The 26,695-nt window shown below is 41.0% G+C and overlaps 1 protein-coding gene across 2 annotated transcripts in view; it reads right to left on the bottom strand.

The window, feature by feature from the left end:
• LOC131447638 (retinoic acid receptor beta-like) overlaps positions 1–26,695 on the bottom strand; it is a 132,835-nt gene that overhangs the window by 54,578 nt on the left and 51,562 nt on the right. The window contains exon 1 of one of the 2 annotated variants that reach the window (XM_058619539.1): positions 1,891–2,674. The exons of the other annotated variant lie outside the window; for it this stretch is intronic. Within the exon in view, the coding sequence (XP_058475522.1) occupies positions 1,891–2,050 (160 nt within the window). The 5' untranslated portion in view covers positions 2,051–2,674. Of the gene's footprint in view, positions 1–1,890; positions 2,675–26,695 lie in introns of those variants that run through there. 2 annotated transcript variants of the gene reach the window in all.

Genomic DNA, 26,695 nt, shown 5'->3' with positions numbered 1-26,695 from the left:
ATATATTTAATCTTAAATAGTTACAGTGTCATGAAACAATTTTTGCAGCAGTAAAAAATGATAGAATACTGTCACCTAGTAGTTTCAAGGACTTACTTTCAGGAATATGAATGTATCATCATATCAGTGACATTAGAATTAATCCCATCTGCTTTTTTTTTAACATAAGGATTATTATCCTCATTATGTATGAAGATAGAACAAAATGTCTGATAAGATTTTTGCTTCATCATAAACACTGAGTTTTGCCACCTTTTTTTTTTACTTTAAATATAACTTTAAATATTTAAATATGTATTTTGATGAGGATATTTCACTTGGTCACAATGCAGTTTTGATTCTTCTGTAATTCATTGTGCAGCAGCAGATAATTGAATGACATCACTGGTAGTTTTATGTGTTTTTGTTTTAGTTAAGCATCATTTCAGTGACAATGCACCAAGCTTTTTCTTATAACAATTACTGCTGTGCAGAAATTCAATATCAATATATATCATGATATAATATTCCTCAATATCAGCTTTGCTCTATATAAATATTAATATTATGATGCCCCATGCCTCAAATTTAACTGGTTTCTTCAGATTTTTATTCAGGAGCAAAACTTAATCTTCAATTATTTGACATGTTATCAACATCTCCCAGCCCTTAATAATTATAACAATTATGATTTTATCCTCTTACGGTTTATGACGATGACAATGAAAATGTCTCTTTTAGTTTAGTTTCATTCATTTTGTTCTGTTCATATTTTATTGATGGTGGGCAGGTCACTTCCAAAAATAATGCAGCAGTCACTTTTACACCTAATATAAAATTCTACACTGTAAATAGTAAAAGAAAAATAATTCTACTTTCACAGAAACATATTTACTGTGTGTCCTGATGCTGTGTTTTCACAGTAAAAGTTAATGTATCTTTATTTAAATAGAAAATAATATCATTTGACATCTTTTCACTGTAACGCTGCAGTAATATTACTGTGATTACACAGTATTTACCCGTGACTTCCTAAAAGTCACACCTGTGGGAGTTTGACAGTCAAACACACATGATATTAAATCTGTGAAATGATCATTATGTTTATTTTATTTTTTTAAATGTACACCTGAAGTCTGTGGAATTCTCTTTATATTTTACAGAGCAGCAGCCTCGGCCTGTGAGTGGGGGGGGACAAAACAATCAAATGTCACGCAAGAATGTGACGCGTTGTGAAAGGCTGCACGCCGCTAATCCCACTGACAGCTAATCCCACTGACGGCTAATCCCACTGACAGCTCCACACACTCGTTAATCTCAGTCAGTGTCAGAGAGCGATGTTGGTGCCTGTGCGGTGGTGAAGTGGACACCGACCGTGTTTACGCTGCGCATTCCTGCAGCCTGCTGCGGCTGCACACACACACACACACACACGCACACAGAGAAGTTTGCGCAGATTTCTACTCAAGTGACGTCAGAAAAACTGACATTTATTTTTAACCAGAAAAGCGCCATAAACCTCCACGTTGGTGGCTCCATTAAAAGACCTCTCCTGATGATTGAACTGGTTATTATGAGTGAAATCAGTCTGATTTCTGACTTGGTGAAAGTGCAAATGGAGAGTGGTGATAGTTTTTAGTTGTTTAATTACTCATTATTTTGATTTAAATGATCCTACATCTGGTTTTGATTTTACAGTCCCTGACACTGAGGTTTTCCTGCGCCCTTGATTCCACGAGTTCATCCAAAACTCGCCATACTTCTCTTTGAAGTGCTGTTTGAATTTTTTACTATAACAACTGGAGCCGCGTGTGGATGGTGAACTCACGCTCTGACCAGCATCGTCATCATCACCATCATCACCTCGGGCTCGTGCACATGCAAAAAGCAGAAGAGGAAGTTGGGACCTACAGTGTGCGCTCCGCCGGTGCTGCCACTCTCGGTGCGCCAGTCCGCTGATGCAGGCTTTCAGCGCCTTCTCCTGCAGCATGCACGAGGACGCGCTGGGCGTGTAGAAGTCCAACATCTGGCCCGGACTCACGGCGGCCAGCACGTCCATGCAGTCAAACATGTTGGCGGCGCGTCGCTCAACTATTCTTGTGCGTAAAAGGATTTAAAGGGAGAAAAATAAGCGCAGATAACAACTCCATCAAACTCCGCTTTCCTTCCTCACTCCTCCTCCTCTTTCTCCTCCTCCTCTTCTTCTTAACGCTGCAGATCTCGCTCCTCTTCTTCTCATTCGTCCCGCACTGGAATCATGAATTAATTGGAATAATAATAAAACAACTCCGTCCTCTAAAGGCTGATTTGCAGTTGTATCTCGGAATCCACCCGCGCGCTGCCACTGGCGTCTGAACGAGACTCTTCCATAATAATCATCGTACTACTACTACTAATAATAATGATGATAAAAATAAAAACATCCCGACGTGTGCGCACTGAAACCGGCGCGTCTCGGGTGTCGGCGGCAGCGGCGGCGGTGTGAGGAGAGTCCGCCTCAGCAGGACGATCTCCTCCTGTTCCCGAATCAAAAACAACACGGACGCGTCTTTAAAAGCACATGTTTCTCTCTCGGATGACGAGCGGCGTCTCTCCGTCCTCCTGCTCCGCTCATTTCCAACTAGTTTTGCCAGGGAGAATGAAAGATTGAAGAGCCTAATATATGCGAGTGAACTTTCTATGAACCCTTCCGAGGCTGCTGACCTTCAAATGACCCAGGCAGGCTGACATCACTGCAGCTCCACCAGCGCAGGACACGGCGGAGAGGAGAAGCACATGCAGGGGAGATGCTTTTAAAAAAAAAAAAAAAAAAAAGAAGAATTTTTTCGATGTTGAGTGAGAATAAAATACACTTTGTCGGGCAAAAACATTTGTAAAGCGAGCAGAGGAAGTGTTATCACAGCTCCGACTGTGTGACACGTGTTTGTCTTCACGCGCACTGACAGGAGCATTTTCCCCTGCGCCCACAGAGATAAACGGCCACAAACAACGCCAATAATACTGATTTATGGAGTTATGAAAGAGCAATATTTTATCTAAAGTAGGTCACAAAAAAAGGAAAAACAAAGGAAAGTCTGTATCTAATCTCCTTCATCACATTTATGTTGACAAAGTGCAGCGGGGACTGAACGTGTGTCATTATCTGCTCAGTGTCATCAATCATCAGCTCAAAGCACTTCTTTAAAAGAAGTGGGCTTTTTTCTTCTTCTTCTGGGTGTCACGGCAACTTATTTTAACATTCCAGGAATTTCTGTGTATTTCTGTTTATTAGATTTAGCCTAAATGACTAAATACAATATCTGATTTAGTTCTATTTTTGTTTTATAATTAATGACATTTTATCCATAATCACAAAATCAAAAAGTCAACTTCTAATCTAAACTATATTTAAACTTTCCTTGGACACAATGATTATGTGACCTCTTTTCTTTTTTTGGAAATGTAATGAAAAAAATGCCTGAAAAAAAACTGCTAAAATAATTTATTATGAATAATCACTTTCCTTATCATAAATACGTTTCTGTCCAAACACCTGTTGCAGAAGATAAGACCACGTGTATGATTTACTGTACAAAATAGTTTTCTACACGCATATTCATGTACACAAATCAAAGGTTGGTAAGGTTTGCATGCATATATATATATATATATATATATATATATATATATATATATATATATATATATATATATATGTATATGTGTATATGTATATGTATATACACAACAGATACAAAGACACAGTGGAAAAATACACCACAAAGCAATTTATAAAAAACACACTATCTCACAAAAAGTTTCAATCAGCTTCTTCAACACAAATCTCCAGCTCATTGTCGTCAAACTAATACTCCACATAAGAAAACTGTTTTCAGTTTCAATCTTTCAAGTAACATATTTCGACTCAGAAAAAGCTATTAGATCAGTAAATCAGTGATGTAGTGAAGGTGTGAATGAGTGAAGAGTGTGTGTGTGTGTGTGTGTGTGTGTGTGTAAAGTACTTATGAACTAGCCAATCACCTGAGCAGGATAATATAGTGACTCCACCTTCTCAGCTCCACACAAGAAAACTGAAGAGGTTGCCAGGCATATACATACAGTATATATACATATATATATTTGTATATATATATATATATATATATATATATATATATATATATATATATATATATATATGTATATGTATACATATATATGTGTATATATATATATACACATATATGTATACATATATATGTATATGTGTATATATATGTATATGTATATATGTATATATGTGTATATATGTGTATATATGTATATGTATATATGTGTGTGTGTATATATATATATATATATACATATATACATATATGTATATATATACATATAAATATATATACATATATATGTATATGTATAAATATATCTATATATGTACAATAATTTAAAACAACTTCAAATATGGAGGTGATTCATTTTTTTTCCAAAAGAGAGAAGAAAACATTTCTTGGCAAAATATGACAATTAGAAGTCTGTATTCTTTTGTTATATAAATGAAAATTGGACATACAATTAAATAAATACAGAGTGTGTAATACTGACTTCGGAAAGGGATGAATTGAAATCCAAAATCACAATTAAAGCTGAGCTGATTAACATTATAAAAAGCACTTCTATAATGTGGACATGTTACAGTGTTAACATGTCCAGTGCAGACAGACTGGGCCTGGGCTGTTGCTGTTGCTGATGCACTGACGTGTTGCCTGAGTGTGATGTTGGTGCTACACTCTAACAGCAGGACGCACTGATGGCTCATTATTCACCCCTGGAAACCAAATGAACAAATGAAACGAGAGTCTGTCGTCTCATTTACCCGTTCCAGCAAACGCGGGGGGGGGGTCACGTGACTCAAACCGTGATGCATGTCGCAAATATGAATTTCACTGAATAATCACAACGCTGTATGAATTCGATCACGCCATTAAATGCCCTGCTGCCCCATTAAATGCTCAACCTCCTACATAATGTGCATATTATACTTATTATGTCGTGTTCTGTTAATACTCATCATCACTCTGTGATTGGATTTAATTACCGATGGCGACCACCACAGGTTAAATCACGTAATTCATTTTGGCTCAAGGTGTAACAGGCAGGATTTATTTGGGGCACACGGTGGCACGTGGTTGCTGGTTCACGTCCCGCTCCCGTCTGTGTGGTTTGCATGTTCTCCCTGTGTGTGCGTGTGGGTTTTCTCTCACATTGGACACCAGGGTTTACCCGTCCTTTTGCCCTGTGTCAGTTGGGATTGGCACCAGCAGCCCAGTGACCCTCATGTGGAGGATAGAGTGCTAGACGATGGATGAATGGATGAACAATTCAAAAACAACCTTTCAACATAATAATGTAAGTCATGTGATCTTAGAGCGAATGACGCGTCTGGACCTCGGCTCTGTTTATGACCTTACAGCTAAATCTGTATTTCTGTATTGTCTATTGTTTACGTGTGTGTGTGTGTGTGTGTGTGTGTCCCACCGAATGAGCATAGCAGGGAATCAAAGACACGAATTAAGTTTTTTTTTGTAATAGTTTGTCAGCCTAAAGCTGCTGGAAGAAAAAACACAGACATGAAGTGAGCTTGTGCAGCGAGTGACAGAGACACAGACGTCTGCTCGAGTCAGGACTCTGAGGATTAGGAAGAACCTAATCATTTTCATTCACTCGTGCTCAAGCGTGCAAGTGTGAGAATGTCAGAAGTCTTTATTGTCCTCAACAAAATCATATGCAGTCCCATTCAGTGCAAACGGAGCAATTGAACTATCTTAGTAAAATGTAATCAAACTAACGATCTAACTTTCACCCGGTGGCACAGAAACACAACACTGCTACACCGAGGAAACCCAGAGTATCCTGCTGAGCTGAGCAGTGTGTTCTGTCTCGTGTGAACTCTTGCAACAGTCCGACGTTGATATATTTAAAATGTACACACTACAGCTTTAAGATCGTAGCACAACATCAAACGATGTCTGTGTCTGTGGAGCTTCTCCCCATCCGAACATCTCGCTTGGCTGAACTGATCTTCACTCATCCTTCAAGGCTCAGAAATATGTTTCCCAAAAGTTACATTTCCATTTTTCACCAATCTGCTCCCTCATCATTGTTCCCCGTGGTCAAAAGCAGAGGAAATGTTTGTTCTGCACTTTTACGCAGAGAACAAACTTTGTTTCTACCAACGCGGGACACATCTGAACAACACCAAGACAATACTACAGGATCTTTTTCATTTCCCCGGAAAATGCAGTAGGGAATACTGAGATGTTTTTCTTTTAGTACACCTGTTTTGCTTGAAAACTCCAGTAAATGCAATGCCGAGTCAGCAAACAATTGTTTTCCTCTTTGCTCTATAATGCTGGCTCATCTTCCACGCATGATCTGTGACTTCCATTTATATTTTGTCTCCCTTTGATTGAGTCACATTGTTCATTTCCTATGGGAGAAAAATGGGAGCAAGAATGTCCCGAACGAGCCAAAACGTTTTAAACTAGGACTTGTTGAAAATGTTAACAGAGATACGGCGACCGAACAAAATGGAGACTCAGCATTCCCTAGTTTGTTCAGAATCAGCTGTTTTTCACGAATCGTCTTACGTGATTTTCGTATTCCCGTAGCGGCCTCCGCATTAAAGCGATGAGGTCGACGTTGATTGGACAAATGCGTCATAAACGTCACTTCCACTGAAGCTCAGCTTCTCTGGGAGTCAATGGAGCAGTGGGCAGGCACCGACGCTGGGTTTCTGCATGATGATTGGAGGAACTGTGTGAAAGGCGGAGCCATGTTTTGATTGACAGCGCTGCAGAAACTTTTTCTGCCTCAGTCCTGTGTGGATTTTGTGAGGGAAGTCTGTAGATAGACAGCAGCTCGTTGTGTGATATGGACCATTTTCATTTATACGTAGGCACTGTAAATAAAAACACTATTATAGCATTTCAGTTTTACATAATTATCATATCCTTGTTCTAGTTGTTCATTTGCAATAACTGGGCTTGAAATGAGCTTCCCCTGTCTCAAAGACCAGCAACCGCCACTGGTGGCCACGAGATATTTTTTTTCCACATTATGTCACCCCCTGGGCTCTTTAAATGTGTGCTTTGTTGTGATTTATGAAATGTCGTCTGTAAAACGTGGGAATCTTCATGAGACGTTTGAGAAACACTGCTTTACACTGGAGCTGTGAGCAGAGTGGTCAGTGTGCTGGAACACCAGAGGCGTGCGGACACGTATGATGGTGTCTGATGGAGCAGAGTACAGAGTAGAGAGGAGGAAAGTTGGAGAAGCAAAGTTGGCCTGAGCCGCTGCGCCGCACATTGATCCCCACGGAGCTCATGAATTTTGCAGGGAGCCTACAGCAGAGCTGAAACAAGAACCTCTGAACCCCCCCGCCTCCCCTACACACACCAGCTGACCCCCTGCAGTTCAGCCTGTGTAACAGTAACCCGTGGATACACACACACATACACAGGGCCCCGGTCAGCACAGGTAATGAATCCACCTGAAAATCCACCTGTAATTAGAAGGTGATAATGAACCCGTCCATCAAGATAAGCCACTTTTTTGGCATTGTTGCTCCGCAGCTCATGGCCACCACTGCCAAAACCCAGCAGGCCGTGACTATACACAGCGTAGCTGATCATTTAATAAGGCCGGGTAATGGATGACAGCTTCAAAGATGAGACACACACACACACACACACACACACACACACACGCGATGGCTGGTATTTTCACCCACTTTCAACACATCCTCTGATTGGCTGAGCTCAGTGCTGAATCTGCGGCTTCAGTTTTTTGTGTGTGTCCACATTAAACCGGTTGTTTCATGGCATATTTATGAGCACCAGTGAATTTTGACGCTCACAATTCATCTGTGGGTCAAACACCATAACAGCTATATTTAGTTACACTTGCCCTCGGCCTATTGGTAATTTAATTGGAGCAAAAGTATTTTCCACTCAGGTTAAGTATCATGCTAAGGCCTGCATCGGAATTATGTCTTTGTGTTGCAATGTGATGCGCAGAGAGAAACCTAAGGATTAGTTTGCGTTTCAGTTTGCATCATTAACATAAATTCTTCATATGTAATCGGTGGGAGGACATTCTGAATATCATCTGTTTTTGGGGTGTTATTTAAAGCATTGATTCATGTTCTCCCTGCAGTACAGTTTAATATTAAGCATTTATTAATGGATAATGGATGTGATGCAAGTTTTTAATTCTATCAAAAAAACTAGTGCATGCAAATAACATTATTTTTTAGTTATAATCATTCATGCATTTTTCTTAAAATAATTTTTGAATCTTGTGTTTATTTTTTGTACTCTCACGATGTGTTTATGTGCACATGCGTGTGTTTATATAACTTTAAAATGTTGGCTGTTTTATTTCATCCCTGGAGAGCACTCTGTGTGTGTGTGTGTGTGCACGCTCTATAGTAAGTGCTCTAAGTGCTTTATAAATACAATTTTTATTTTTGGAACATCATAATGACAAGTTCAAGGCAGAAGAAGTTCTGCTCCAACTTTAAAATATGCTCTAAAATGCGTATATTATTCTGGTTTGTCTTGGTCTCTGAAAGAGCTTTTTCCCCCGTCTGTGGACAGACTGAACAAAGCCAAGAGGCAGTGAGTGTGGAGAGGAGGGGAGGACGCTTTATTCTGGAAAAAAATGATTTATCACCCCTTCAGTACATTTTGTTTTCCACAAAAAAAAAAAAAAAAAATAGTGTATGTGTGTTGCAGCAGGACTACATATCATCACTTCAACAAACAGCTTCCCAACAGTTTGTGAAATGAGCACATGCAGAGCCTTTAGAGAGAGAGAGGGGGAAAAAAAATGCAGCCTGCACAAAAAGTGAGAAAATGTCAAATTTCCCATCAGGAAATGTGGATAATGTGAAGGATACACAAAAGCAGGAAACAGTTTGACACTGAGTTACTGAGGAAAGTAAAAATGTGGAGGTCAAGTGGAGTGTGTGTAGGAGGATTTAAACACTAATGAACTGAGTTCAGCTCACTAATCAAGGAATATTCTGTCTGCTACAGCAGTGATTTGTCAAACCTGGCTCTCGTTAAAAAGGGAAAACTCCAAGTGCAACTACGTGCCTTGTGATTACATCATGTAATGTTTCAAAGTGGCATTAACCTGTTAACCCGCCCACTCGGCAATTCACTTCACCTCCCGACCCCGTGACCTATGTCCCCTTCCTCCTCACTCAGCAAATGACTCTGATGATAATACAGGACATTTCAACAACCATGGAAAACACTGACTCCACTCAGGATGTTGATTTGTTTTTTTATATAGTGAACAGAAATGAGATTATTTCTGTGCTGTGTCCTTTCACGTGAAAACAGGCTCAGCAAAACTATCAGACCTGAGACGGAGCATTCAAATCATCAAATTACATAAACCCACTCACTTCCTGTGTGCCGTGCAGGAATGTCACCAGGTGACCCCTGGTGGAAACTGTTAAACTTGACTTCATTCTCCTCTGGCGGACACTTGGACATCCTGATGAAAACGTGTGAAATAAACAAGTTATTAAAGTTAATTAGCGTTTTTTTGGCTCTTTCTTCTCTCAGGATCTTCAAGACGTTTTCCCACTCCCTGACATTTGGCTGCGTTTGTGTTGCATGATGGGATTGCAGGAGCTTGATATTGAGAAACACAGAGGATGTTGTGGAGCTGATTTAGTGTAAATATGACAGTTTGTGACCACATGGTCCATGGGTGCTGACTGTTCTCCCTGTAGAAACAACGCTTACTGGTCCAGGTGGTACAGCGGTCTTATTTGGATAAAATAAAATGGCTATTACTGGAATGGAATTTGAGATGGAGTATGCACATGTGGAACGCTAGACACAGATCCTCATTTTGGCGTGAACTGACCCACAGGCATGAACGAAGGTGCAGAAATGAGAAGCGTAAACAAAGAAAGGAGAGTGAAGTTGTTTTTCAGGGAGAGACAGTATAACCTGTCCTGTACTCTGGACACGCCCCCTGGGTCCAGCCCCTCTTATTCATGATGATTGGTGGGGGAAGTCTGTCACGCTTGCGTCACGTGATGGCACAAATGTGACATAGTGACCAACTGAACAGACCAAAAGATAGTAAAGTCTGACCTCAGCATAAAACTCAGCCCAGGGGCTTTAACTTAAGGGGCGTGGCCTATCAAATAAAACATAATTTCCCTCCACTGTTTAATTTCGTGCAAAGTTTCATGACTTCAAGAAAAAATGTAAAAAAAAAAAATGTAATTAATTTGAGAGAGAAATAATTGTTCCAGATCCAGTAGCTCGCGCTCGAGGCCTAAATCATTAGTAGCGAAAATGCATGAAGATATTTAAAAACCAAATGTGCAGAACGAGAATTAAACAGATTGAATATTAAAAAAGAATTATAATATTAAAGTGATAAATACCAAACAAACCCATAAATACTGTGAAAGTACAGTATAAATGAATTCAGCTATAATACATCAAAAATGCTAATTTATTGTGAGCGGATGCAAAGGGAACACAGTTAATAGCACACACATGAATCTGCATCCGCTGTTCAAAAGTAGAATTTGTTCAGTCTGAAACATCGTCCATTTTTCTGTCACTGGTTACAGACTTTGATATTCTGTTCAATAAGTTTCCTGAAATAAATAACCTAGTAAAATATAACACTATATCAATTATTCGCTCATTACAGACCATCTACAGTGTAATGTTACGTTCACTGAGTCGGACAGCGTTCTTAGTCGTGTGTCGGTCGCGCTGACGGACACACACACGTGTCTGTTTGCTTGTCCTGGTTGTAAGACAGTAGTGAAAATGACAGGAGAGTGACATGACGTGATCTGTGTGTGAGAGACACACATGTTTCTTTGTAGTCGCCTGAAAATTGTGCCCCTCCCCAAATGTCATAAAAAAAACACATTTTCACATTTTGTGTTCCCTCAAGCCACGCAACAGGCTCCAGCCCGGACAGACACCGCCCTCACCTTCCTTTTGATCTGCATGCATGTTACCGTGGCAACCAGGGTAAAGGCCAAAAATATTTGCAGGAAAATCATGCCGCAAGGCTTCTGCCCCGTCTCTATTCTTTATTAATCTTCTTTTTAAGGCCGATCGGTCCACGATGATAACCTGCAAAGCCAGTCATTGCGCCACCTACTGGCAACTGGACAGACACGTTCAGTGAGAAACATGGTTTCTACTAACTTGGAAATGCTTCTGCGATGCAAAAATAATTTCTCTTTTCTTATGAACAGTTTTTTTTTTTTCCAATGACTGCACTGATAAAGTTTGGTGAGGATCGTGATGACATGGTCTCGTCCCTGCTCCTCAGTCCATGTGCAGGCTGACGACAGACCGATGCATAAACAACAGGCAGCACCTCATGCATGAATAAATTAATGCTACTGCTGCTGCGTAGGAGAGATGATCAACAGATTCAATAAAGCACCTCTGCCCCTCAGCTGCACAGTTAGACGCTGAAGTGTGCTACGTTAAAGTTATAAGCACAAGCCCCCTCCTCCCCCCCCCCCCCATGGTCATGACAGGGCATTTCACGTCAAGTGCACATTATGTCTTCTCTGTACAAGACAATAGCTAATAAACATTGACTGTGTGGGCTGATTGTGATTGGTTAAGGATGTGTACCGCTGGCCAGAGGTATGGAAGAGAGACCCATTACAAACTAGAAGGCAATAAAGTGAGCTCATTTACTCCTAACAGCCTAACTACCTTCAGCAATGGGTCCCCTGCTGGAAATTTAGGTCGATGGAGAAGCAGTAATTACACTTCTGTCTAAGTGTCTTAATGTGACTGCCTCCATTGTTTACTTCTGTCTCCTACAAAACACTGGCTGATGGATCATTTTCATTTCCAGTTAAACCTGTGAGTGTGTGTCTGTGCAACTGTGTGGCCACGAGCGTGTGCATGACTGTGTGGCTTTATTCCTTCTCCATATTTTAAGATAACACAATATAATGTCATCGTCAGTCGGATGTCATTTGCTCCGTTTTTGGAGATTTGTTGATGTTGTAATCTGTGTGGTTGTACGTGTATCTTATAGGATAAGGCTAAAAAAATGCATAACTTTTTACGACCATTGTGTTCATCCGATTTACAAAGCTACAATCAACCAGACCTTAAATTGCTGCAGAATATACAACAGATATATCCACTAGAAACTCATCGTAACATCTCTCAGCAGTAAGCCTAACCCTAAAATCTTAGCTCTAACTTTAATCTAACCACAATTCAAGTTTCAACTTTACCAGCTCCTTAGAAATGAGGTTCTGCCTTATTAGGACCAGGTTTTGGTCTCCATGAGGGTTAGCGGTCCTGACAAGGTCAGTGTTTATGCCAGAAATTTAAACAGCAGTCCAAACAAAACCTTCATCATTTAACACCTCATTCTAAACTTGATGAAACTGCAACTGTGGTGAGACTTTACACCTACTGAGAAAATGTCTGACAAGATGACAAACACGAGAACACACACACGCACGCACGCACAGTTCCTCTAATCTGTATTTGTAGAGAAGATCCAGGGAGCTCAGTCATCATTTCCAGACAACCTCTCTCCTAAAACCAGACTATAACAGTCTATTTGACGTTCGTGTATCTTTGCCCAGCTTTTTAAAAATGATCCTTGCTTATTCGTCCTTATATATCCATGAACCTTCATCTGTTACTGGGCATTTTTTTCGTCTGTGTTGCACGAAGTCGCTGGAAACCAGGGCCAAATTCCTTGTGTGTTCAGTCATACTTGGGCAGTAAGGTTGATTCTGGCCCTTTGACGGAGCCGACCTTTGGAGGAATGAGGAGAATTTGAGATTCAAGCTATTTTATTAGCGCACCATCCATTCGTTTCTGGCCATTTTCCAGGTCTGGGAAGCGGCGGTTTAGCAAACCCAGACATACATTTTCCTGACCTGCAGCTTTTTCTAGGTGGGGGATCCCTAAACATTCCCAGGCCAGATGTATAGAGCTGTGGAACTGCTCTTGGCTGGATTTGATCCCTGAGATGAGGAGAAATTGAGCCTCATACAGAAAAACACTTCATCTGATACATACAGACACGTACAGACACATACTGAGTTTCTGAGCTTTAGCAATGAGATGATGCTAAAATGCAAAGCACATATGACAATGGACACAGCTTAAAACAACACGATACGGCTTTAAATATTGTAATAAATTAAAGTAAGCTAAATTACATTATGTCTAGATACTAGATTGGCACAAATAGACACTGGATCACAACCAATGAAAACGGAGTTGTGCTGGATCCTGGTCTGACATATTGAACACTTCTCAAACAAGAACTAGATCACAATTCAGTCCCAACCTCAAGTGACTGTGGCTTAAGACTTACATTTGTTTGTCTCTCCTCATCCCCTTTTATGTAAATCTGCTTTGCTGGAGATTAAATTGTAACTAAACCCACTCTTCTGAGGCAAACTCCGCCTGCTGCCTGATTTTTTTTTAAATGCCAAGAGCTGAGAGCTGAGTGAGGGGGCGTTGACTTTTCAAGGACTTTCCAGGACCAATTCCCTGAAATTCAAAGACTGAATGTGCTGACTTAAGATGGGAGGACAACTTGTAAGTGCTGCTTCGCCCATGGCGTCCACTTTTATGGATTTGCAGCACCGCTACAACACCGCTAGCAATTATGGCTTCACGCTTGTTCTGCGTAGGGTTAGTCTACGTACATCAAGCAACGCAGGGCGTTAAACAGTAGGTGGTGTCGTAACCAACAAGGTTACATTACATAACATTACATTACCTGTCATTTAGCAGTAGCTTTTATCCAAAGCGACTTACAATAAGGTTAGCCTATAGGTTAGCCTACATTTACCTAAATATCAACTTAACTTCTTTCTTGCACAAAATCCAAGCACTTTCAATGACCCCTGTCTGTTTAGGGTGATTTTTAAACACTGCCAAGTGCCTTGAATTTATTTTTCAAATTCACAAACTTTCAAGGACTTCAGGGGTCCATTGGGAACCCTGCTCCCAATTGCTCACACTGTGAGAAAGTTGACAGGAGTCTGGGACAATGAGCCTCAGCCAATGGCAACATTTGAATGCAGTAGCTGGTGTTTGACCAGAGAGGGCAGTAGATACACAAATAGTTTTTATCATTACATGTATAATTTCAATATTTTACACTAAACTATGAAGATTTGCACCTGGATCAATCAATAACATTATGGAAATCGTTGTTTTAAGGGTTTAGTTCCACTTTAAGAAGCCCACTAAAAAAAGTTAGTTTATCAAACTTAACAGTTGGAGCTTGTGGTCACTAAACCAAGCTTGAAACTCTGTCTAATGGCCTTTCACCATGTCACATCCTGGTGTAATAAGTCCCTCAGACCATATCAATCAGAAAATTGAGAAAAATGACTATGCTTTAGACATAGTGTGAGTATATTATAGACCAGAGATCTGCAATGACCATGGAGTAAGTGTGCCGCTCCATCTTGTAGAAAGAAAGGTGACAGTTGAGGTTCAAGCATCCTAATCACACTGATAATGGTTCCCTGTGAAGAAGATACTGAGCCTGACCCAGAACATTCTGGACGGATTATAAATCCCATCAGAGGAAAAGGACATCTGCGCTACTTTGATAAGTCTGCTGCGACTGGGACCAGGCTCCAGATTAGAAGCAAAAAAAACTGCACTGATATGATGTAGCAAAACCTAGAGCAAGACACAGCGATTTTAAAATGAGGCCTCAAAATCCATCATGTGGAAAACCTTGTTAACGTTCCACAACTGGGTTCCTCTTCACTCGGGTCTGTGCAGATTCAAAAGGAGTCAGAAATGTTGAATCATCAGGATCGTCTTCTTAGAGAGAGCTATTAGATGCAGAGTGTCAGTAATGGAAAACTGCAAACTGGAGACTTACAGCATCTGTCACGAGCCTCTAAAACAACAGAAAATAACACCTACAGCACCAATGACTTCAGAAAAACAGCTGAAATTATGACAGAAAAATTAAGAAAATCTACAGTCACAGCAGATAAATTAGAAACTCTACTGAACCTGTAGGAAAAGTGTTTTTATGTGAGTTAAACTTGCAGGCAGGATGTTTTTTGGCGTTAATGATCAATAATGTCATGCTAACCTTTCAGTATAATAGTGTTATAACTGTTGTGCAACAGTGTTGAACGTGCACAGCTGCGGCAGCTCTATTCTTTTCCACAGCATGTCTGGTTCACAGTCTTCTTCTTATTTTACTTTCCTGCAGGTTGTACACTAGGAGGTGCAATATTGCCCTCCACAGTTCAAAGTTCACAATCACACACATCGAAGTCTGAAATCACAGTTTGAAGTTCTTTAACAGAGATTGGAGTTGCCCTTCATTCTCATCGTTATCTGTTCCCTGTTTCTTAATCCTTCTGGATTCTAATCCACAGTTCTGTGTTAGTGGTAGGCTTCTTCTTCTTTTTCTTCTTCTTCTAATAACGTTGAGCAAGCTTTCTTCAGCTTCATCTTCTCAGTCTCTTTTTACCCTTGCAGATTCACGGATTCAGAAATTCAAACTATGAATAAAGTATAACCTTCTGGAAATTATCATTATTATTATTATTATTATTATTATTACTATTTGAAGAAGAAGACAGTTTCCCCACCACAGTAGCCACGGCAACCCAGATCAAATGATGACGACATCATTTCCTCCTCATGTGGGTTTATATTTATCTTTAAAAGACCATATACACCAGTATACTGTACGTATCACAGCAAAGTAACTGCGGCTTTGCTCCCACTGCTAACCTGACAGCAGAATGAAGTTTCTGCTCCGCTCCCTCCACCAAACCCGTCACCTCAGCCCTGACCTAACCTGTTTGCCGTGTTCTCACTCACTGCCATGATGAGCTGCTTCAGAGGCAAACGCCTGGTGTTTTCTGGGATGGGACCTTCCCATCAGTGCAGTGGACTTCTCTGTGGCTCAAGGAGGGATTACTGCGCATTCAGGAGGCTTCACATGGTGAGCCACGGCCCGTCTGATCAGAGAGGCACTCACCTCCCCTCCTCCTCCACCCCCCGCGGCCCGCGATTTCACAAGGATTAGCCCAGAGAGTCGCCTAATCTCTCCACTCCACTCTCTTTCTATTGATAGCAATCTCAGACATGAACACACACACACACACACACACACTGAGTGTGGTGCAAAGACAATAAAATAAAATTGCTGACAGTTTAATCAATATCATTATTTAAATAATCAAGTGGTTCAAATGCCGTCTCTGTAGGTGAACAACTGTGATTCTTTAAGATTATTATTTTTTTTTTTACCTTGGAGCGCAACACTAATGAATAATAAACAAAGAAGACTCTATAGCACTGATACTGATATCACAACCTTGAATTCCTATAAGTGCTGATATCAGTCTGATAACAACATTTGTGCTGTTGTTAGCAGCTCAGGGGTCTCAAACTCAAACAACCTGAGGGCCAAATAGCATCTAGTCTGGTCAAGACGAGACGGTCTAGAGAGAAAAAACACTCACAACATGACCTCGAAATGATAACACAATAAAATGATGATGATATTTTGCAGAATTCCAAAGTAAAAGTGTTTGTTTTAATATTGTGTGATGCATAGTTTGCAATAAAAAAAAACAGACAGACAGAAATAAAATGGAATCAAAAATAATGTAAATAATAACTGAAATATATTAAAATGCCACTCAAGCTTGATATATAATATATAGTTATTATTATTTAAAAAAGAATAATAAGTATAAATATGCAGAATATCCGCTGCAGCGACCCCTAGAGATAAGATTTCAGTCTGTCTTATTCCAACACATCAACATTGGCAGTGTTTATTCATTCATTATGACGATATACTAAGTGACGGGCCACATAAAATCAATTAGAGGGCCACATGTGGCCCGCAGGCCACGAGTTTGAGACATCTGACCTAGCTATGAGCAGCTACAGTATTTAAAAAAACATAATTCTCCAACTACTAGCCCTTACTCACATCCTGATCACATGACTCTCAACAGAATGTTGGGCTTATTGAAGCATGAACGTCATATTCCCTCTTATTATTCATTTTAAATGTGCGTCACTGAAATACGCAGCAAACCCAACACGCTGATGTTCAGCGTTCGCAGTCCCAGCGCGACCTTCACCATACAGGAAAAAGTAAACCGTTGGCTGAAGAAATATGGGAGACTCTTGACTGCAGAATTTTTGAACAGCAGTTTTGCTTGTGCTTTCAAATCCCTGCTCTAAAAACACTAAATAACATCTGCCCTCTGTAAGTGTTGGGGAATACTGCAGGCTGGTACCAAATGGCAGAACACAGACGTCTAATTCAATAAGAAAGCCCTAGGGCGGCCGAGCATGGCTAACTACATCATGGTTAAGCATCTTGATTTTGTCAGAATTATAGAAAATGACAAGTGAACTTGGCATGAACCACAGAGACGGGGTGGAATCCTTGTATTGGCATTTCATAATCTAAGCAGGGTGGTGCCAGAAAATCAATACTTTACAGCCTCCATTTCTGCTCTTTGCTCCCCCGTGAGTCTGAGGGAGAGGACTCGGGAACATCCCTCACAAAAGGAACACAAAAACAATCGCACAAAAAGCTCTCAGTCACAAGAAAATACTTACTGAACACATCCAATAGCAATTTTTCTGAGAGTGTATGTGATACAAAACATGTGGTTTTTGTCTGCTCGTGAAATTCATTTATCTGCACTAAATGAAGTTAAACAGGTTCCGAGTCACTGTTAAAGACTGTTCCCTTACAGAGGTATGAGGTGCAACTTGTATCGCCTTTTAAAAACATTAATAGAAAAAATAATTCAATAATAGAATTATAATATTTGAAGGCATCGCTCTTGGGCAGCAGTGTTTGAAAGGACTTAAGTGAAGCACGCCAGTGTCACGAGGCCTCGTTTGGTATCGTCCATGAGATCCTTTAAGGGGATCCACATAAAACTGACTAATGTAATCAACTGTTCACATTCCCAGGAAATGACCTTCTTTTGTTGCTACTGTCCTGCTCTTCTGTGGTCAGATATAATGTATTCAGGTCACGGGTCAGTGTTTTAGGTGGAAAAGGGCTCGACGGCTCTGGAAACATGTCAGTAGCTGGTGTTCAGGCTCCGAACGAGATGAGCTAATTACAGCGACGGCATGACGGCTCACATGACGAATCAGCCTCTCCAAAAAAATCACATTATTGCCTGAATTGAATTGCAGCTGTGAAGTCACTCAGTGTAACTGCGTCGATCAAATCCGGTTTTAATTTTGCTGGCAGGTTCGCTGTTGATCCTCGTGTTGTTTTGACGTGATTTGTTTTCCATGTATTACAGTTTCCTCCTGTCTCATTACATCCACCGCTGCTTTTTCCTGTTCCTCTGTCGTTCACTCTCTCCCTCGCTTCTCTTAGCCCTCGTGTTTTAGCTGATTTTTTTGGTTGCACAATCTGTCTTTTTTTTTTAAGACTGGCTTATTCATGATTTGTTTTCTCTGAACTCCCCTTGAAATTCTCCTTGAAGGTCCTCTTCTGTGATCTCTGTCGCAGCACTTCTACAGCAAGCGTAAACCCCCGTCACTGTTCTTTTGGCGCCCTCGTTTCTGCTTTTATCTTTATCTCCCTTTTGCTTATTGTGCCAAAGCATCCATTCACTCCTCGTCTACAGTTGTATCCTCCACATGAGGGTTGTCAGTCCCAGCTGACACAGGGTGAAAGGCCAACACACAGAGTCAAACTACATTCACACTCACAGTCAATTTAGAGTGTTTATTTGACATAATCACCAGTCACCTCCCACTTCCAAGATGAAAATGCATCTGTACACAATTGCATACACTCACAATCTCATCGTATTCAATGCAATGACAATAAAACTTTCAAAATAAAAGGCGAAATAAAGCCTTGGTTTCATAAACTGGAGTTTTGAAGGTTTTTTTTTCCCACAGAGCTGCTTCAGCTCAGTCTCATTCTCAGTTTATCTGGGATGAACGGCTTCCTCTGCCTCACTGTTGAACTGAAGTCTGGCTCTATTTTAACATCACTCTCCTCCACATTAATGATGAACTGTAGAAAAGAGCCAAACTTGTGTTGTCACGTTTTTTTCCTTCACGTTTCCACCTCTGCAAAGCCTTCACTTTGAGTTTTCTACACCAGCCACACTTCTGCTCATACTCAATTGCGCTGATTTGCTCGCGAGCGCCGTCGGAAAACACTTGTGAGTGACTCACTACAGCATGTGCTCTACTGTGTCCCTGCTGCGCAGTTCTTTTTATTTGTTATTGTGCAAAACATGAACATGTGAAAGCGTTATGGTCTGTTCTGACAACAGAATGCATGTGAGGTTTGGACTTTCTCTGATTTATCCTCTGAATATAATATACACATTACATTATATATATATAATGTCATTATTATGTCCTGCTGAGTCCAACTTAGGGAGCGAGGAAAACACTATGTAGAGGGTCAGACCTCTTACATCAGCAGCTTTTGGATTTCATTTCTGCTCTAAGAACCCTTTTTTTTGTTTTGTTTTTACGTCTGTCTGAACCTCATGCTTCATTCTGGACATTTCAAATCACACAGATTTGTGGCTGAAAAGCTGATAGCGCAGTTTGTTGCACATGCAGTACTTTTACGTTCCCCCCTTCCTGCTGCAAGGGAAAACAAAAGTCGTAGATGAACGGCAAAACTCCGAGCGACTTTTACCAGCGCAAACAAACTGGTACTTTTCATCAGCTGCTATTACACGTCGCGTTTATTGGGCCGGGTCCATGCAGCATAACCACGGTGCTGACGGGGGCTGATTACTCCAGTAAGTCTTGCAGACCTAGAGGGGTCACCCAGAGGACAGGCCGACTCTGACCTGGACCGCAGCCTTGCCCCCAGTATGGCTAATATCCTCTTACTCCATCGCCAGCGCTGAACCTTTCCCTCCGCTCCACTCATTCTTCTCCTGTCTGGCTCGCTGTAAACCAAAATCCTGCTTCCCGAACATTTTCCATTTCCCTCTCGTTGTTGCTCTTTTTTTTTTTTAGCTTCCACATCCTGTAATCAACTGTTTGACTTAACTACATCATATAGACAATGTAGTTTCAGCCTCAGACGTACTGTCATCCATGGCACAGTCCAAAAACGGCTTTTATTTTTATTTACCTACTATATTATTGTACTGACTTGTAGTAACAGCTCTTCCTCTCTAACTTATATCAGTGCCGGGCCCGTGAAACCCATTCTCTTACATTTCTCACCCAAAGTTGACACTGCTCACACTGGTGCCTCGGGAAGCACACTGCATTCACTTCTGTCTTTATGAATTTAGGAGATTAAAAAAAAAAAAAGTCTGGAAAAATGGTGCCATTAATTCAGAAAAACAGTGCCAAAAATAAAATGAGAAAGATGGATGTGTGATTAACAGGCAGATGAGCGGTAGGTACGGGGATAAGATAGGATTAAGGGATTGAAGCTTCTTTCTTAGGAATTGAGGATATTCAACCACCTCTCATCTTTGAGTCTTGGTCAATTTAGTCTGAGGGAGAAAGACATGTTGTAATATCCACACTTTATCACTTAATCTGTGATAAAGTGTCAGGCGCATTCATGGCTCCATTTAATTATGACCTCATTACAACACAATCGTTCTCCACTTTATTAGGAACACCTGTTGGTTAATGCAAATATCTCATAAAGTGATCACACGGCAGCAATTCAATGATATCAGCCATGTGGACGTAATCAAACTGAGCATGAGATTGGGGGGGAAGAAGGGTGATTTAAGTGACTCTGAGTATTTCATGAGACACTATCAATTTCCACTCACAACCATCTCTGAAAAAGAGAAAATATCCAGTGAGCAAAAGTTCTCTGGGAAAGAAGACCTTGTTGGAGCCAGAGTTCAGCGGAGAATGAGCAGACTGAGGGAAGGAACACGATCTCTGAATGCACAACGCGTTGAACCATGAAGCCGATAAACTACCGCAGCAGAGGAACACACCAGGTGCCTCTCCTCACACTTGTGTACCTAATAAAGTGGCCACTGAGTGTGTGTATATCCTCCAACTGGGATATTTCTTTCACCAGATGAAACCAGGAGGGTGTCATGGCAGGGGCAAGAGAGTACGATGTTGCGAGTGAAATCATCAATGTGCAACAGATCTCTTTGTTCCCCGTCGGTCTTTTGTCTCTCTCGGCTGTTTTCTGCCTCAGATACAAACATCCAGCGGCTGATTAACAACCGCTGGAGCTCTACGGCGCTGCTGCGACCGCTCCACACAACCCAGGAGTATGTGGCTTAGCGCCTTTCAAAGCGTGCCTGTGCCTTTCATACAGACACCGCTAACCCACACATAAACAAGCCTTTGTTCGCATCCTCAATCGTGGAAAAACAAAAGGCTTCACAGTGACAAACCTCGCTCATCTGAGAGGGATCTGGTCCTGGCTTGTGTGTGTGTGTGTGTGTGTGTGTGTGTGTGTGTGTGTGTGTGTGTGTGAAGGCCAGAAACCTGCAGCTGAGCAGCAAATGTAGAGACCGGAGAAAGCAGCTTTGATTCAGACCTGATTAAACCAACAAGCATTCATTCACATGCTGATTGTCTGCAGAACATGCTCAGCCTATTGTGATGGATGAGCTAAGTTGTGACCAGAGGCTAAAAATAGAGCCTTAGCTGTACAAAGGGTGGACTCAGGCGGACACAGAGCAAACACAGCGGGCTGATGGGTAATGCAACAGTGTGACGGCACGCTGTTGAAAACAGTCAACTACAGTCGGCTTCCACAGCACACAAACTACCAAACCTGCTTACACTGCTTTTATAATGTTGTACGGTGCCGTGACAGGCACCTTCAAATGTAAAATGTATTATTATTATTATAATATACAGTATATATTTAAATAAATGAAATGTTCCTTTTTTATTTTAGGCGTTGAACATTGGTCTGCCATTTACCACTGTTTTATGATCCATACTGTCAGTTCAGCTGTTAAAGATGAGGACCTGAAGTTAACGTTCATACAAATCTGTACTACAAATAAAATACTTAAGTTTGATTTGGGAAACCTTGGTCGTAGGAACAAGATTTTTCCTGACATTTGGTAAAACCAATGTCTGTCAAAGTCAAACACGCTGGTGTGAAGAACACGGCTTTCAGACTTTAATCTGGTCACTGTACTCAGCAGTCAGGGGAGACACTGACAATAATTGGCTCCAGAATCTGCCGTCGATGCAGGGGAGGCCAATTTATTCAAAGAACTCATTTACACACAAGACTAAATAATCCGGTCCGATTTATTTATGAAGCACATTTAAAAGACAACAGTGGACCAAAGTGCTGTACAGTGCTACAGTCAAAGAAGTAAACGGTTCCATCGTTAAAAAACTTCAGTCTGTAGCAATGTTTTCTTCAGCTTTAAAAAAATAAATAAATAAATAAATGTGGGCACCTCAGCAGATCAGCGATCCGCATGTTTGACAACCAAATCTTTGTAAACATTTCAAATAAACATGAATTCATGTTCCGGTATCTTCCTCTTGCTGTTATTACGTTGCAGAGAGTCAAAAAGCACCACGTCTGCATGTTCAGAGTGTCCTTGTGTTGTTTGATATCCATGTTTTCCATTTGTGTGTGTGTGTGTGTGTGTGTGTGTGTGTGTGTGTGTGTGTGTGTGTGTGTGTGTGTGTGTGTGTGTGTGTATTTTCGAGTCAGGAGTATCTGTAGCCCGTTTAGTGGCGTAAAGCTCTTTGGCTCTCTGTGAATGAGAGCCAACATCCTTCCAACTTATCTCTGAGTGCAGACTTGGACTCCCTGCTTTATAATTGCAGGTTCATACACACAACTCGCAGTCACATATTTAACAGCTTCTCTGTGGGAAGCTTAAAAATTCCACTCGTTTTCCAGCGCCTCTTTTCTTTTTTTCCTTTTTTTTCATTTCTGAGTCCAGATCAACTGTAGGGAAACACACTGTGCAAACGGGACGATGCGACGATCGGGCTCCATTTGCTTTGCCACTTAAGACTTCAACAAGCTACAGACGCAACAGCAGGATGCACGTCCTGTGACCATCCATCACATCTTGAGTCATATTTCAAAGTGTTTGCGTCCTCTGTCCTCTGTCCTCTGTCCTCGCAGTAAAGCTTCCTATACAGCGGCACAAAATATAGCTCGGGAAAGTTCACGCTGGCCTGTGTTTGACTCCAGGATCCCCAGCTTCAGCCCCGCTCTCCCTGCCCCCCTCCCCCACATCCCTTCCTGTGATGAAATCCACCCCTCATGGCCGCCGAGCCCCTCTTCCACACCACCCCCCCCCACACTTGCCACCCACCACCACCACCAAAAAAAGAAGTGATCTTTGAAGCGAGCCGCATCTCTGCTGCCCCGTGGAACAATGAGACGGTCTCATGCTGCTTTGTGCTGCGGGCCTCTCGACGCAAACACAGCTCTGAGAGCGGCTTTTTCATTGTCTCATCTTCAAGGGACAATAAATAAGAGCGGGGACAGCTAGACAGGCTGCTACAAGGCGGGAATAGGAACACCGCTGTTAGAGAGACCGGCTCCCAGTCCGAGTACATAGAAAGAATAGTTGGGCTTTTTGTGTGGACGCATGTTGTGCCGGTTAATGGACAAACAAAAAGAGCCATTCTGTTGATTTATGGATGCCGACCATAGAGAGAACACTGTGACAACAGGCAGGGGAGGTTGTTTGTTAAGATGTGCTTTTGGATTTGTACATTCAAAATGGTAGAATGCACCAAAAATATAGCATCATATTCGGCACGTCAAGTTTCATCGCGATAAAAGTAGTGAAACTTCAAATAAATACAGAAAAAACCATGGACTATTATTTACTGAAATGAGCTGCGAGAAGGATCTGCATTTCCTTCGACCAGAAACTGAAAATATGACAAATATATACTTTTATTTATTATGCTGTGATGTACAGTAAACTCTGCCTCAGAATACTGCACTGTCACTTTCTATTTGCACAGCAATTAATTTCAACGTTAAATTATTTAAATCTTATTTGCTTTCCTTTATTTATAACTGCTAAGCACATCATGAAAATAGCTCAGAAAACCTCATTTCATTGCACTATTCAATGGTGTGTGTTTTAATGAAAATAAAGATCTATTCTATAGGTCACCACTAGGTGTAAAGTAACACATTTATTTAAGTGTTTCTGGCAGATGCATATCTGACCAATCAGAATGCGTGTTAATGAGGCGACATTAACAATATTCATATGATCAGACAGATCATCATAATGAAGCAGTAAAATGAGCTTATTATTTATTATTACTAAATTATAATATCCATTTGTGAAAGTGATTAGATTTGAGTTTTAAGTGAATGTCAGTTTTTAAAAAAAACATTCTCCGACACAGTTGGACGTGAAAGAAGAACCAGTTACAAAACAGTTTTTTTATGAGCTGTACACACGTAACTCAAAATCTGTCGGAACAGAAAAAAAGCCCTCTCTCCTTTCTTTATTTTGTTTGTCCTATTTCTTCCCAATTTTATTTTAGCCTTGATGGACACTTGAAAATGTTAGAAGAGCTCTGTTGTCATGGAACATTCGAGATGGTACTTACTGTGTGTTCTGTTTTGATATTGAAGAAAGTAGGTTAAAATGTTCCATGTTTTTGTTCATGTTTCTGACAAAGAATATTTCTTCTTTTTTTTTGCAGAAATCTAAAATGAGCTTGGACTAAATCCCAGTAACAATCTCTTCCCTATTATCGTGCAGGTTCTCATGGCTCGGAGACATAAACACGGAGCAGAAAAGCCTTCAGTCTGCCCACAGGTGCACGGCACAGGAATCATACCAATAAACTCAAGTAAGCTCTGTAATCAACACAGCTCACATCACAGGCTGCTTATTGCTTTGGGGGGTAAATACCACAAGATGCATTTCCAAAATGAAGCTTTTCCCAATTAGCATTGCTACGTTTTTTGAAATGTTTCCCCCCTCGCACACTGTTATCATTCATTCATGCGCCAACATCATTTGGCTCCTCGCCAGCGAGAAGATGAGGAGTGAAATCTCACAGCGGCTCGAGAAAACGAAGGGGGCTTGACAGTGGGCTCGGAGTAGAGAGTGGAGCCAGACATGAGCCTCTCATTAAACAGCTCCAGATGTGTGCCAGATGTCGGGAGTCTCTCCCATAAAATAAACCCTTCACCATAAAGGAAAGGGAAAAAAAAATGAAAAAATGGTGGCGTGATCGCAGTGGGTAACTGCGGTGCAGCCTGCAGCAGCTGGGGGAACCTTTCCTTTCCCAAGCCAAGCACAAAACTGTGGATCATGTTGTAAACAGTGTTTGGGTGAATGTATGGAATGTGCAGCTGCATATATGCATAATGCAGAGGATTCACGGGGCGCTTCACGGGGAAAGTGGGGGGGGGGGGGGTGCAGAGACTCCTGGCAATGTGAACTGTGGTTGAACCGTAGGAGGGAGTGCACTGTAAGGTTGGAGATAGTGGGGGTTAAAAAAAAAAACCACAACAACTTCCCAGCCCCTTTTTTTAGTCAGTCACATGACTCCATTTTCAGACTCTCCTCTCGTCTATCGCAGCCAGAGTTCCACAACCAAACCTTAAACCACGACTCTGACGAACTCCATGCAGAAATACATACATTATCTTAAGGCACTTTACATGACAAGGTCAAGACCTTAAAATGATTACAAAGAAACCCAACAGGAACACACTGAGCGTGCACTTGGCAACAGTGGAGAGAAAAACACCTCCCGTTCAGCACCAAGAGGTCTCTGACGGATTCAGACTCGCAGTGTACGAATATCTTTCTTCGACACGCTGGGGTAGGAGAGAGGAGAGCAAGGAGGGTTAAAGGGAAAGGGGGTTAGTGAAGGAGAGATGTGTGAAAAGAAGAACGGAAAGGAGAGGAGGGGGGAGGAAAAGATAGAGGCGAGATAGAAACCAGATAACCAAATAACATTTATCGTCTTCATCATCACTTGTATGTGGTTATTACAGCCGGGCTCCAGGTCATAATTAAAAGGTTTAGTTTCACAACAAAGTGCGTAATTATCCATCGACATGAATAAAAATGTATGAATTCAAATGAAGAAATGAACATAGTTAAAGTGCAAATATTGAAATGTTAGGTGTGATCGTCATCAGATATTGAAATTGTGACTTCCAATGCTCCAAGACCTATGTCTATGTCATCTCAGAATCACTGTGTCATCATACCCGTACTGTAGTGTAGTCATGTGTCCTTCCTGTTTGCTGCTATGGAAACGAAACGGTCACCCTAATACAAACCCACATTTATCGCACAGTCATTTCACCTGTGACTGAATGATGACGCAACACATTCCCACTCGTCAAAACCAGCTAAACCTGAGCTTAAGCAGCTTTTTGCCCAGTGGGAATGTGTTATTATAGTACATGTTACACTCTACAGTATTTAACTGCCACTACTCACTGTGTGTACTGTAAATGACTGTAGATACTGTACTTCACAGTCGAGAAGGCTGCATTTTCCTCTATAAAAAAACTGTATTTTACTCAAACTTACTGTAAAGGATATTACTGTGATTTAGCAGCATTTTACTGGATAAATATTGTATTTTTCAGTGCATTTACAACAGATTTCTAGTGTATTTATTTTTTATTCAATAGTGTATTTTACTATCAGCATAAATTGGTT

The sequence above is a fragment of the Solea solea genome, chromosome 20, assembly GCF_958295425.1.
Source record: "Solea solea chromosome 20, fSolSol10.1, whole genome shotgun sequence".
Classification (NCBI taxonomy): Eukaryota; Metazoa; Chordata; class Actinopteri; order Pleuronectiformes; family Soleidae; genus Solea; species Solea solea.
Note: the sequence above shows the minus strand (reverse complement) of the source record. Positions and strands in the feature narration are given on the sequence as shown.